Genomic DNA, 13813 nt, shown 5'->3' with positions numbered 1-13813 from the left:
GGCTGTTTCAAGTTAACGACGTTTCAAGCTCAACATCATGAGAGCGAACTGCGAACTGCGAATTGTGAACTTGAAAAGGAACTCGATCTGCATGTCAGTGTACACTTTTGTGGAGTAATTCTATTATTACAAGTGGAGTTTAACCATATGTACATGTACTAAGGGTGATTGTTGTTCCATCTTGAAGTTTTCCCTCCTAATTGGCGGTTATGCACATGTGGAGTAACCTCTCCCTCAAATATATGCAGATCTGCCAGTCTGCCTCTCTTGGCCTAGTCTCAACGCTTATGTCCACGGGTTCCTCTCCAACATTTGATTTACTTATTTTCCCCCTAATGTTCCTTTCATCCCCAGTGTCTACGCACTCAACAAGCATCCTGGGCCTAAGTTCCTGAAGATGGGTGGAAAACCATGGCAATCAAAAGGCTGCCCAGACTGCAGAAGGCGGAAAATCAAGGTAAACATCTGTTCCCGACTCCATGTGGGGTGATTTTTAATCATCTAACCGCTGGCAGTGCGATGAGCAAAGACCCGAATGTGGAAACTGTCTCAAACGCGGTCTCAAATGTCAAGGATGGGACAGATACCGTCATTTTATTGGGGCACCCTCCGCATATGAAGCCAAAGTGCAACAGACACCTTTACCTTTCTCCGCATCTACGGTAAACTCCGCGACTCTGGCCCGCTCTCAATATCCTATACTACCCGTCACCGTCCACTCAGCACAAACAATCCGTCTGCAAATTTTCGCATCCTTTTATCAACGTTACTTTTTCAGTGAATCTTCCCATTCCACCACTTCATCCGATAGTTTTGTGATTTCCAGAATCGCAGGCCTGGCCCAGAAGAGCCAGATGGTTGACAGAGCCGTGTCCGCAATGTCCTGCCTTTTTCTAGGCAAAATGAACCGTGATGCTACGATCTTGAATCATGGCATATACTTATACAACAGTGCGATGCGACAAATATCCAGTATGATACAGCGAGGCATTTACTCGGATGAGCTTTTATACATTACTGTTATCTGTGTAGAGATCAATGTATGGACCCTTGAAGTCGATCCATATTTCTAGAGATTTCTGCTAATATGTTATCATTTAATTTCTAGGCACTCTATGCACCTAATGGTCTCAATCCCTTAGGTATCCATATAGTTGGGTTAAATACCCTCTTAAAATTGTATAAGGAAAAATCAAAGAGTGATCCGATCGTTGATACCATTTACAACTCTAACCAAAAGATATACCTCGTATGTATACAACTACGAGTTCTCCAATTTTCAATGCGCTGACTATTTTACCAGGCTCTCACATCTACCGGGATGCATCTCTCAAAAGCGGAGCATGATTATCTTATGGAGCCTACTAATGGAGATCCATTACTCGAGATGGTCCAAGCAATAGCATCTACTGGGTCGTTGAAAACCGCAATTGAAACCAAGCATAACGACCCGGTGGCTTGTCGAAATATCCTGCAGAAATGTTACGAGACACAAGAAAAACTGATGAGGCTACAAAAAGATGGACACCTTGGCAAAGAACCGTCTTTGTGGCAGTGCAAAAACTTCGAAGTGCCTTCTCCAGAAGGGACATTCGGCGCCCCATATGAATTCACATCATTACGCAATGCGCTGCTATATAACCTGTTCTGGGCTAATATGGTTATCCTCCTGCCAGTCCTTCACCATGCACGCTCCCTCGTCCGATTACACTCAAACCTCTCCTCGGTCGAGGATACTGGCACGAAATTCGAAGACATGGAGTATGTTCTTCGAGGAGCATATGCAGACAAAATCCCTCGTACCCTGCCCTATTGTTTCCAAAAGGGTATGAAAGCGTCGTTTTCCAAAATTATATTCTTCCCTATCAATATGGCTTCAATCCACTTCATCGACATAAAGAATCGCGACAAACTGAATTACTGCCACGATATTCTCAGACATATAGAAACCATTGGGCTTCAGATGGCCTCTTCTATCCGTGAAGTTACATCTTATCGATGGGAACGCCGATGGGGCGAGGCGGCTGATCAATTCGATTGTATCTCGTTGCGACAGACAGATCGTATTGGCTGCAATATGCACCCAGGTTCTTTGTCGAAGGACTTATCAAAAGCTTTGTCAGAAGAACCACAGTATCAGTCTGATGTATAAAGGACTCAATCTGCTGAACAGCTTGTCCAAAATATGCAAAATGATTATTTGGGAATGAATGGGTCTTCTCCATCTCCTGTGGTCTCGAGGGTGGGCGTCTTGTATGTAGATTATAGAATTCCCCAATATCCTGAAATCAGAAACAAAAACTTATTGTGTTTTATCATATGAGGAAATCAACTATAAACTTGAACAGACTCATATTAGGGTTGGTCACATGTGCAGCCTTGATACCACTTGTGGTCTAAATTAGGGCAACAACTGATAAGTCGACATTCTCAATACTGGCACTAAATCAAGACCTCACGGTTTCTGAGCGCTTGCCAGTGACTTCTACTAGATGATTCCCATGTAGATTTGGAGATTGCTCTTTCTCGGGGTATGGAGATGCTCCAAATTCAAGTTGAATGTTAGTGATCGAGTTGGGGAAGATATCTCCATTGAATGCAAGTGAGGTGAGGTGAGATGTGAAGTGAATGAAGGCCAATGGTCTCATACCCACCAACTGCCACGAAAGTGAGGCGTCTTTTAGAACTAATGTTAGCCAAATTAAAGATATCAGTGAATAGAAATCTAAATCGCAGTATATAAACTCGTAGAAATCTTCTTATACTCAGATTTTCTCCTCTCTCTCACAGCCATTTTGCGCTTGAACTTGAAGATCTGGTATCTCTAGTACAATCAAAATGTCTGACGGTCTCTCTTCACCCATCATCCACCGGGCTGGTCCCTGTGAGATGTCCCTCCTGTTGGAGCCCTTCGACCCCAATCGACGATCTACCATCCCCTCAACGCCGGTAGGCCCATGTACCGTCGAGTTCTTCGAGAACATGACGGTGAAGATCACTGAGACGTTCCCGATTGAGGCTTTCGCACTCGAGCAAGGGTGCAGCAAAGAAAAAGTCGTCAACGCGCTGTACTCCGTGTTCTTGGCAACTTGCCCAATGAATAAGGCACAGGCCGACGGTGCCATCAATGCGATCGAAGAGTGGAGAAAGAGCGCCGCCACCGCCGTACGGGGTGGCTCCCAGTCAGTTCCCAAAACTAGTCCGTCGACTGGCAGCAGCGACGACTCGGGCATGGCAGCCACCACGCCAGCTGGCACTGACGAGGGCAAGTCGCCAATAGGCTCTGGCCGCACTGCTGAGGACCCGATCATCATCGAGTAGTCCCAGCCACAATGACCACGATGACCATGACTACCATGACTACCACGAACACCACATCGCGACAGACATCCACGACGCCAGCAAGACCGCTGCGAACCAACTTGAAGAAGACCCCGTTGCCTCATGGAAGACGAAAAACAGCAACAGCGCAATGCGAGATTCACCTACACTGCACATAATAAATTTACAGTTCCTGCATCCCCGCTACCAGATGGATCAAAGAGGTATATAGGCCTGCGAACATCGAAGAGGCTTTACCATCTACTGCAGTCACTAGCGACGGCCACGTTAGGTGATGGCGGTGTGCACATGTGGGAAGAGGGGAAGAGGGATGAGGGGTGAGGGGATTGACTGCAGAATGCAGTCTGCATGAAATTTCTAATTTCTAATTTTTAATTTTTTTTCGTCATGTATGTTCGGAGCCAGGTTGCTTTTTTCGGGGGACAGTACCTTGTCGCTGCAGGCAGTGACAGTATTAAGAACCATTGCGACCGAATGAATACTTCCGACATTTTTCATGGAGCCATTGTCATTTTTCCCACACCGTATTTCACTGTTGACGTTTAGCTGGAAACGTGGAGACCCATTAGAGGCAAAGTGGAGCCGGCTGAGGTGGAAGATCGATCCTCATGGTGATCCGCCTTTAAGACGAAGGGACTTGACTAGGCGTAAATTGGGCAGCATAACCATAAACACGATACGAGGAGCTGTAAGATAGGTGTTTGAACCTTGAGTGAATCGATTGACTCATAAATTTTCACCTTTGGGATGAATTATGTAGAATAATAGATCCAAGTGAATAGCTTCATTAGGATCGAATATGATAGCAACTCACCGAATCAAGTTGAGAGGTGTCTCCAGCATGACATCAACTCTTTCTGGGTTTCCACGGAAGCTGCAGGGGCAGAATTCAGAGGTTCGGGGCAGAATATAATGAGGGTTCACCTTTAGTGTCCACCGCCCCCTAACTCCAGCCTACGTTTTCCCACTAAGCCCCTAAGCAAACCCCATGTAAAGCCGAAATTTAGGGACCAACACTTTTAGTTCAGTCTAGACTTCTCCATAATAGAGCGGCTAGCGCACACCGCCTCCTCCTTTCCCTTGCCAAAGCAACCACATCTCTCTCCCTCTCTCTCTTCCTTCCTTTCAAGAGTTCAACTTTCTATCTATTTGACCCATCTCTTCTTACCCCCCCCCTTCTTTCTAACCGGTATCTAGGGCACCAAGCTACCCTGCTCCTTCCCTCCTCGTCAAGTTCTCAATCCAACACAGACAAACAAACCTACACCCCTCTTTGTTTGTTTGACACATCACAGCTTTTTCGTTTTACCAAACTTCTAGAAACTTCTTGTGTCAAATCCCGTCAATATGTCTGCGGTCGATGCTCTTTCTGACAGCGTGGCTGCTACCACCCTGAATGACACCCCCACCACAAATGGTGCGGCCCCTGTAGCTTCCCAGGATGCCGCGACTGCCAGCGCCGATGAGGGCCGTCGTCTGTACATTGGAAATCTCGCTTATGCGACCACCGAGGAGGAGCTCAGGGAGTTCTTCAAGGAATACACCATGTAAGTAAAGTGCTAGTTTGAAGATGCGGTTTTTAGCGCCTCCAGGTCCATTATGGGGCCATGTTGTGAACCTCATGTGACAGCTGTCATCTGAACAAGCATACTAACTTTCGAATGTTAGCGAGAGCACTTCGATCCCTGTGAACCCCCGCACCAACCGTCCTGTCGGTTACGCATTTGTCGACCTTGCTACCGCACAGGAGGCCACTGCTGCTATTGAGAGCCTTTCAGGCAAGGAGATCTTGGCGCGTAAGGTTTCCGTTCAGCTCGCTCGCAAGCCCGAGCCTGCTGAGGCCAAAGAAGGTGCTGTCAGCGGTGGTGAGGGTGCTAGTGGTAACGAGGGTCGCAAGCGCACTGGTGGTCGGGGCCGCGGTCGTGGTCGTGCTCGTGGACGCGGTGGTCGTTCTGCTCGTGGACGCGGTGTATGTTTATCCAACTCCGATTTTCCCGCTCGTAACATTGAAACCGATTCGGAATACTGACTCATGGAACTATAGGCTCAGGAGGGACAGGAGGCCACTGAGGCTGCTACTACTGAGCAGGCTCCTTTGGCTGAGACCACCAACGAGACCGAAGCTGCCCCTGCTACTGAGATTAAGAAGGAACAGGTTAAGCCTCGCTCACGTCCTCAGAAGCAGCGCGGTCCCCCCTGAAGATGGCATTCCTTCCAAGACTAAGGTTATGGTCGCCAACTTGCCTTACGATCTCACTGAGGACAAGGTATGTTCACATATTCAATGAGGTTTCTGTTTTGCGCCATCACGATTGATACTGACTTTACCTTTTTTTTTCTCACAGCTCAAGGAGATCTTCGTCGAATTTAACCCTGTCTCGGCTAAGGTTGCTCTGCGCCCCATCCCCCGTTTCATGATCAAGAAGCTCCAGGCTCGCAACGAGCGTCGCAAGACCCGCGGCTTTGGTTTCGTCACCATGGCCACCGAGGAGCTTCAGGCTAAGGCCGTTAGTGAGATGAACGGCAAGGAGATTGATGGCCGCACCATCGCTGTGAAGGTCGCCATTGACAGCCCCGGCAAGGAGGATGATGTCAACGAGGCGGCCGATAAGTTTGAGGAGAGCACTCCAATCAAGGATGAGGTCGAGATCAAGCAGGAGATCAAGGAGGAGAACACCGCCCCCGCTGAGGCTTAAATGCAAACACACGAATTGTTTTTTTGTTATTCCAACCGCTAATAACTTGCTGAGTAGCCTGGAAGGTACACGCCAGAGAGATACGAAGACCATCTAGGGATATGATCATTGCGTCTTCCCTGAGTGTTTTTCTCTCTTTTCTCTGTCTTGTTTCCATACAGCCAGGTCTACCATGGATTTTATCTTCGCTTTTCATTTTAAGCGGTCTTGGAAGATGGAAATTTGGAGAACGAGGGTGTGATGATGACTTTTTTATGGATGAATACGTCCATGCTGGAGAGCAATCCTTGCTGATGCCTCCATTCTTTACGACTTTTTGCCTTCTGTACTGTATCTTAGCACCCATTTAACTACTGATGATGATCTGACTGGTGTTTGTTTTTTTTTTGCTTTTAAAATTAATCAATTGTAGATTTCAGTAGTACTATATGTATAACAAAGTTGTTGATAACCGTTTGTAGTGCCACCCTTGGCAATGACGCTTGGGGCGACCCTTGCCGATCCAACATTCGAATACCAAAAACACACTTTCAGCAACTTTCCCCTCAATTCATGATTGTTTTGCGGTCGGGGGTCTTCTGATTGTCAACTATTTGTTATAGCGCCATCTTAGTGGAGTTCAGAAATACGAAATAGGGGGCACGTCAGGCACCCAAAAAGAGGAAACGCCCCGAAAACCACCTGGCGGTACCGAGTCCACCTTTCGTCCTCCTTCACCCTCCAATTGTCGAGTCTCTCTGTATAAAGCATCATACTTAACATGTCTCGCATGTGGGAGGTCGATCCAGAAACAAGGACAAAGGTGAGTTTATTCCTAACCTGTCTGGTGACCTTGTCTGCGGCGCGGAGAGAAACCAATATGAGGATGTGGTAAACTAACCGCGGATTCGGGGTCAACAGCTCCTTCAGATCTCCAAGACAAATGGCAACGACAGATGCTGCGATTGCGGTGCCCCATCGCCTCAATGGGTACGTCCACCTCTCTTATTCACCCTTGTCATATACGACAATGCCATTATTGCTACTTCTTTCTCCTCTACGCTGCTTCACTCCTTGCCCCCGACACCCCCAACCCACCCGGACCCTGAATGAACAAGCACTCTCGCACCTGCAGAGACCAGCCAGGATGACCAGTATCATCATAGCTAACCAGCGCCTTGCGCATCTACTGTTCAGGCCTCCCCCAAATTCGGCACATTCATCTGTCTCAACTGCGCAGGTACACACCGCGGTCTCGGCGTACACATCTCCTTCGTCCGTTCAATTACCATGGACGCCTTCAAGCATGCCGAGATCCAGCGCATGGAACTAGGCGGTAACGAGCCCTGGAAAGCCTTCTACGATGCACACGATGTTACGCTATCGGAGGGTCGCACATTCGAGGACTCAACGATAAAGGAGCGGTACGAGGGCGATGCAGGCGAGGAGTGGAAGGAGCGCTTATCGTGTAAGGTCGAAGGGAAGGAATACGTTCTCGGACAAGAGAAGAAGAATAATACCAGTAGTGTGTCACGATCCAGCACACCGATGAGTGTGGGGACCGGTGGTGTTGGACCTGGCAGGACGGCGTCACCAGCTGGTGGAATGTCGAGGACGAGTTCTTTGAGAGCTGCGGCTGGAGCTGGAGCTGGGGCACCAGGGAAGAAAGAGCAGAACGAGGCGTACTTTGCAAAGCTGGGCTCGGAGAACGCCTCTCGTGCGGACAATTTGCCGCCGTCACAGGGTGGGAAGTTCACTGGCTTTGGGGGTGGATTGCCGCCTTCTGCTCCTGCTGCAGACCGACGTTCTTCGCCGTTTGGCTTTGGTGGTGCAGGAGGGAACCAGGCATTTGATGATTTCCAGAAAGATCCCATGGCGTCAATTACTAAGGGATTCGGATGGTTTGCGTCAGCGGTTGGAAAGAGTGCGAAGACTGTGAACGACTCATATCTTCAACCCACTGCAAAGCAGGTATGTGACGAATTGCGTATTTTACCTGTATAGATCAGGACTGACAGTTATAATCTAGCTCGCCGAGTCCGACTTTGCGGCTCAAGCCCGTGTCCAGGCTGCTAACTGGGGCCAGAACTTGCAGGCCGGTGCCCGTGGCGCAGCCGATCAATTTAACCGTTTCGTAGAAGGCGACGAGAGCCGACCTGCCGGTCAACGCTCTCGCGTGGAACCTGAGCGACGAGACTTCTGGGACGACTTCTCGTCGTTGGGCGCACAAGATCAAGCCGGTGGTCACCGTCGAAGCGGCTCGCGATCTGGTGTCGTCGGAACAGCAGCTATGCGAAAGACTCCTGCGACGAATTCTTCTCTGGCTAATTCGTCTACGCCTGCTTCTGCTGAGACTACTACCGCTCCGTCTGGATTAGAGAGTACAGAGAGTACTACTACGTCGAATCCTAAAGCGAAAGATGACTGGGATGATAACTGGTAGATGTATATAGTGTTTGTTGGCGTCAGTTCTTTCTCATTTTATTCGTTATTTTTTCATGTCACTTTGGCCTTTTTACATGTGTTGGCGGGTTCAAGTTACAGATGCCTTGATGATGTATGCATGGTGGTATTCAGGCTTGTCTCTTCAAGTTCTAGTTGATTTCCACTTTTCTCTATATACCTCGCTCGTCGAATGACATCACTATACAATTTTCAACATCAAACTTGAACTTCACTTGTTTGAATGATGCCTCGGCAGCATTTGATGCTCAAGTTTCTGTGTGTGCCGCCCGGGCACTGATACTGGCAGTGATTTCAATCACCAGTATCGTCCACGGGGGAGGCAGTAGTGATTTCTACCAATTTGGGAGACTTTGAACTCGAACTTGCATCGTTCAATGGACATCTGAGGATGGGCCCTATGCAGTAGGAATAATCATCGTCATCATGCGTAGGTACTATCAATTGATGCTGTATGAACAAAACAATGGCCAGGAATTGACCGTCCTCCAAATATCGTACTCATGATGTGCGTTAACTTTGCAGGGCCGAAAAAACAAAACGCGAGTGAACCAATCCATATCCACAATAACACATGAAGATCCATGGAAGATCTGAAGGAACTTTGGGTATCATCGAAGACACGGGCAACATCCAGTAGGCTCAAAATCCTCTTCATCTTCGTAGGACCACCGTTCCCTCATGCCCGGCTTGATAGTAGCAACTGTATAAGCGAACTCAGCATCAAGCCAAGAATCCCAGTCCCAATCAACCCATTTCAAAAACGAAGTAATATGTCCAGACTTTTCTCTCCACCGAAGCAAAGGCGAGATGTATTCACCGAGAAAAAGGTTCACGTCTAACGCAACGGGGTCGTCCGTCCTGCGCCCAAAAAGAGCATGAGCGAAATCAAGAAAAATGATTCGAGGATGGTCGCTGTCTGATGACACCAGCAGAATATTCTGTGGCGCGGTCTCCATTAAGAATACATCGTTCTCGTAGATCCTGCTTTCCAGATCCACGATCGATCTCATGATGCTTTGTCGAGATTGCTGTGGAATACTGCCTGGGGTTGCCTCTGCCATCGTGATTCCTTGTATATGTTCCCCGAGAATCATCCTGACTGCTCGTTCCTTTTTCGATTTTGAGTCGACAGGCAAATTGAAAGTAAAGGAGCCATAGTACATTGGAATCTCTCGACCTTGAAACTTGTCAAGAGCCATGTATGCATTCACCTCATGGGAATAGAATTGATCCATTGTAACGAATGGATTGAGGTATCCCTCCTCATCATCAAAGTACAGCGGATCATAAATCTTCGCGACGAGAACAGTATCTTTTTTTAGATCGTAAATATGGCGAGAGTTTGAAGATTTCGATTGTAAATCTGATTTTACATCCCCAAGTCGAACTCTCAGAATCTGGCAGTGTTGTCCATCTCCTCCTTTAATAAGCTCGATGACTTCCAATTCGACTAAATAATTCCCCAATGATCCAGGTAAAGGGGGATGCTTTAAGCACCGATCGACTGGATCCAATTCACTCCGTTCAATTCGGTCTCCTTTAACATTGAGACAACAATTGCGCAAAACAGGCGTCGCAGTTGGCGCAATGTGAGATTTGGCAACGAATTTCCAACCAGAGGTATATGGAAATGTCGGTTTTGGGAGATCAATGGAAGGCGGTTCTGGGATCTCAGGTTCATAGAAACTCATGATGGCTGTGCTGGAGTCAAGCTTTGAGATTGAGGTGAGATGGATGAAATGGTTGTATTGAGAACTTGTACGGAGTAGGTTGAAGTGATCTGCAAGGGGTTAGATTTTGATGTGAAGAGAAATACAAATCATCGAGGCCCACTCACTAGTAGCTTCTTGGAGCTTCCAATCATGTCTAAGAACTTGCAATAGTTCTCTGCCTGATGAACTCAAAAGATCCTTGAGATGCACTTGGTTTTAAATTAGTCCAATCAGGGTCTTATTCTTGTTTCTGGGTCTTGTTAGTGGAGTTAACAGTGGGGTGATATACCGAGCTGAGATCGCGGATAACGCGACAAAATGAGGTTATAGGTATGGCGTATGTTTACCATAGTTTTCAGGTTTCTCTATTTTCATGAAGGACCTTAGGAATGTTGAGTTCTGATTTGGAATATCATCATCACACCAAAGCTAGATTTTCACCGCTTCTTGATGTTTCACTTGCACCGCTATTTTGTCCGAATAATGGATTATTCCAAGGTTTCCTGATTATCAGTGGGGTTGCTTGAAGAACAAGCTCAAGGATGGGGTGACACATGAAGAACTTGAAAATGATAATAGTACATTGTGAAACTGTAGTAAATACATCCGAATGATCCGATCACATACAGCCCCAGAAAATGATACAAGCGAGGTTCCGCTATTCATGATTAAAAGCCACCTCGTAGCTCGGCCAAAACAGCCTTTTGTCGTTGTGCAGACATGTTCTCAAATCGATCAACGCTCATAACAAAAGTACCCCGGCCAGCAGTCAAACTGCGGAGATGCTTCAAGTATCCAACCATCTCCTTGAGAGGTACCTTCGCAGTAATAGTACGCTGTCGCGAAGCTGTCACTGAGACTTCCGTGCCAACGGAAGATGTCTCGAATGGATCAGCTGGGGCATATACACGCTTTGGATCAATAGAGGGCAGAGGTTCAGCATCAATGGCGGAGAATGATACATCTTCGTCCAGCGAAAGAATGTGTCCACCACGTGAAGAGGATATGTCATGCACAACGGAACCAAGGCTCGCCTCATCAACACTGATGATGACATTCATAACAGGTTCCATCATAACTGTACCAGGTCCAGTGATGAGATCCCGGAGTGCGGCCGATGTGGCCTGGCGCGCAGCAGAAGAGAGGGCAGAGGTGGTACTATCACCACCAAACAGATGCTCTGCAGGGTTGATTGTGAGGGTGACCTGGGTATTATGCATTGGGAATGTAAATTGAGGGCCTCGAGCCAGTGCAGCCAATGCACCATTTTGCACTGCTGTTCGAAGAGTGTTCAGGTCCATGCCTGGTGGAAGGAAGGGACTGGTTTCTTCTTCATCTCTGACGCGTTCCACTTGTAAGCCTGGAGCACGGATGATAATGTGGTTGCCCTCGATTGTCTCAGACATGAGTACATCTTCATCTGCCATGTCTGCAGGAGTTTCTCCGTCAAATGGTTCGACCGTAGCTGTGCAACCTGCCTTTCCTCGGCGACCGGCCACATCCTTGTCGAAGATCTTGGTAACTGGACCCGAGACTCCCATGCCGGATTCTCGGTACCCGATCTCAATACGACCCATGGACGCCTTGGTTTTCATGTCATTGATTAAACGATCACGGGCAATCTCAAGGTGCAGTTCTCCCATTCCACTAAGCAGGGTTTGACCTGACTCCTCATCTACACTAACATGCAGACTAGGGTCTTCTCTCAAGAGAAGGTCAAGAGATTCTTGCATCCGCTTCTCTTCACTCAAGCTATGGGGTTCCACGCTAGTGAAGAAAACTGGAGGAGGGACATCAATTGGACGCAATTGGAGAGTAGTCAGAGGCTCAGGAGGAGTAGGCTTGTTTCCTGCATAGGAAAGCAACGTGTCACCAGTTCGGGCATGTTTAAGACCAACTACAACACCAATATGACCTGCAGGGATGGAGTCCACTTCCACAGCATCATTGGCATACATCTTCAACAGGCGAGGTGCACGCTCGGATAGATGAAGATTGGTGTTGAAGAGCAGACTGTTACGGTCAAGCGATCCGGAATAGACACGGACATAGACCAACACGCCTCGTTTAGCATCATTGACCACTTTGAATGCCAACGCGCAGCTCTGAAGTTTGGCGACTGCATCTTTGGGATTGGTCCGTACAGCGCTCTTCTTCTTTTTCTTGCCCTTGGAAGATGCGAAAACTTGCTCCGTCTGCTCCAAGATTAGATCACCTGAGAGTAGACGACGCAACCCTCCTTTGACATCACCAATGCTCACTTCGGGATCTGGTGCCTCCGGTGGGCTGGGCAGAAGGTTCACTACGGCATCTAGTAGTGGTTGAACGCCCATGTTCCGAAAACTGGCACCCGCGAAAAGAGGCACGATTCGACTCGTGGGGTCCAGCACGCATCGCCGCAAACTGTCCACAATATCCATGGGAGAAACTGCTAGATGATCCTCATCGCATTCGAAGAATTTCTCCACAATGTTCTCATCTTGCTCACTTAGAAGCTCAACTAATGCGATACGTGCTTTCCGGAGCTCTTCCGCCAAGGATGGCTCTTCCGCATCCAGTTGCTCGAGAGTCAACATTTTGACTGAACGGCCATCTTCACCTTCCTTCCATCGTAGACCTTGAAGGTTCACAGCATCTGCCAAGCCAATAAATGACCCATTACCACCTTGAAACCAGGGGATGTGACAAACGGCTGGGTACACTGACAACCGAGAGCTAACTTCTCGCACTGTTCGGCCAAAAGCAGCACCATCACGATCCAGCTTGTTGACGTAGATGACTCGAGGGATGTTATAAGTGCTGGCCTGCTTCCAGACTTGCTCCGTTTGTGCCTCAACACCAGCGACACCGTCTCAGGATACAAACAGCTCCATCTAGAATACGCAAAGACCGCATCACCTCAAAGGTAAAATCCGCGTGTCCAGGGGTATCAATGAGATTAATTGTATGAGAATTAGCCGACCGAGGCAGGGCAGGGTCTTTTGGAGCAGCTTGGCCCTCAGCGCCATCACCAGGAGGCCAGTGGAAAGTAATAGCAGCGGACTGAATCGTGATACCACGCGCCCTTTCAGCAGGTAAGAAATCAGTGACAGTTGATCCCTCGTCCACATCACCAATGCGACGAGTAAATCCACTGTAAAATAACATGCGCTCCGTTGTTGTAGTCTTGCCCGCATCAATATGGGCAATAATGCCGATATTGCGGGTCCGGCCCAGAGCATCGCTTTGACATTGAGAGAGAGTTGTAGAGAAATATTTGGCTCGATCAATGTTTAGTTGTAAGCTTTGAACGCGAAGTTCGCGTTTTGCCGGGTTGAAATGCGGCTTATAATGGGCCATACGACGCAGTCCCGCTTGGGGGAGGCGTAGTAGTGGACCGACCAGCATTGCGCAATAGCACAGTCTGCCTTAAAGAACTATGTGCAATCTAAAATGTGGAAGACATGGATGACCTGTTAATAGGTCCTAGAAATAGTATCAAGTTGAGTGTAAGGAAAATCGGTGGTTGAAGGCGGGCTTGGCGTTGATCCGGTCCGACTGGACACTCCAGTGCATATACTCATAGAGCATTATGTAGAGCAGTATGTATAGGATCATGATATTTCTGTGTGGTAATTA

At 48.0% G+C, this 13813-nt stretch overlaps 7 protein-coding genes across 7 annotated transcripts; 4 read left to right on the top strand and 3 right to left on the bottom strand.

The window, feature by feature from the left end:
* Positions 1-1321: 1321 nt before the first annotated feature.
* On the top strand, positions 1322-2152 carry N7483_002642 (uncharacterized protein; the record flags this gene model as incomplete). Its single annotated transcript, XM_057086079.1, has 1 exon — positions 1322-2152. The coding sequence occupies one exon, from the start codon at positions 1322-1324 to the stop codon at positions 2150-2152; it is 831 nt and encodes a 276-aa protein (XP_056952228.1).
* Positions 2153-2765: 613 nt separating this feature from the next.
* N7483_002641 (uncharacterized protein) lies at positions 2766-3311 on the bottom strand (the record flags this gene model as incomplete). The annotated part of the gene is made up of 1 exon (XM_057086078.1): positions 2766-3311. The coding sequence occupies one exon, from the start codon at positions 3309-3311 to the stop codon at positions 2766-2768; it is 546 nt and encodes a 181-aa protein (XP_056952227.1).
* Positions 3312-4689: 1378 nt separating this feature from the next.
* Positions 4690-5542, top strand: N7483_002640 (RNA recognition motif domain-containing protein; the record flags this gene model as incomplete). Its single annotated transcript, XM_057086077.1, has 3 exons — positions 4690-4889; positions 5011-5311; positions 5387-5542. The coding sequence occupies 3 exons, from the start codon at positions 4690-4692 to the stop codon at positions 5540-5542; spliced, it is 657 nt and encodes a 218-aa protein (XP_056952226.1).
* A 28-nt stretch (positions 5543-5570) lies between these two features.
* On the top strand, positions 5571-6038 carry N7483_002639 (uncharacterized protein; the record flags this gene model as incomplete). Its single annotated transcript, XM_057086076.1, has 2 exons — positions 5571-5609; positions 5688-6038. 2 exons carry the CDS (start codon positions 5571-5573, stop codon positions 6036-6038), a joined length of 390 nt encoding a protein of 129 aa, XP_056952225.1.
* Positions 6039-6798: 760 nt separating this feature from the next.
* Positions 6799-8460, top strand: N7483_002638 (GTPase-activating protein GCS1; the record flags this gene model as incomplete). Its single annotated transcript, XM_057086075.1, has 4 exons — positions 6799-6840; positions 6939-7007; positions 7215-7988; positions 8047-8460. The coding sequence occupies 4 exons, from the start codon at positions 6799-6801 to the stop codon at positions 8458-8460; spliced, it is 1299 nt and encodes a 432-aa protein (XP_056952224.1).
* A 631-nt stretch (positions 8461-9091) lies between these two features.
* N7483_002637 (uncharacterized protein) lies at positions 9092-10174 on the bottom strand (the record flags this gene model as incomplete). Its single annotated transcript, XM_057086074.1, has 1 exon — positions 9092-10174. One exon carries the CDS (start codon positions 10172-10174, stop codon positions 9092-9094), a length of 1083 nt encoding a protein of 360 aa, XP_056952223.1.
* Positions 10175-10863: 689 nt separating this feature from the next.
* On the bottom strand, positions 10864-13582 carry N7483_002636 (mitochondrial elongation factor MEF2; the record flags this gene model as incomplete). The annotated part of the gene is given in 2 exon segments (XM_057086073.1): positions 10864-13046; positions 13057-13582. 2 exon segments carry the CDS (start codon positions 13580-13582, stop codon positions 10864-10866), a joined length of 2709 nt encoding a protein of 902 aa, XP_056952222.1.
* Between the last annotated feature and the right edge of the window lie 231 nt (positions 13583-13813).

Source organism: Penicillium malachiteum, assembly GCF_028827825.1.
Source record: "Penicillium malachiteum strain IBT 17515 chromosome Unknown utg000001l:1.0-8184562.0:1.0-8186909.0, whole genome shotgun sequence".
Classification (NCBI taxonomy): Eukaryota; Fungi; Ascomycota; class Eurotiomycetes; order Eurotiales; family Aspergillaceae; genus Penicillium; species Penicillium malachiteum.
This window is presented reverse-complemented; position numbering and strand designations above follow the sequence as displayed.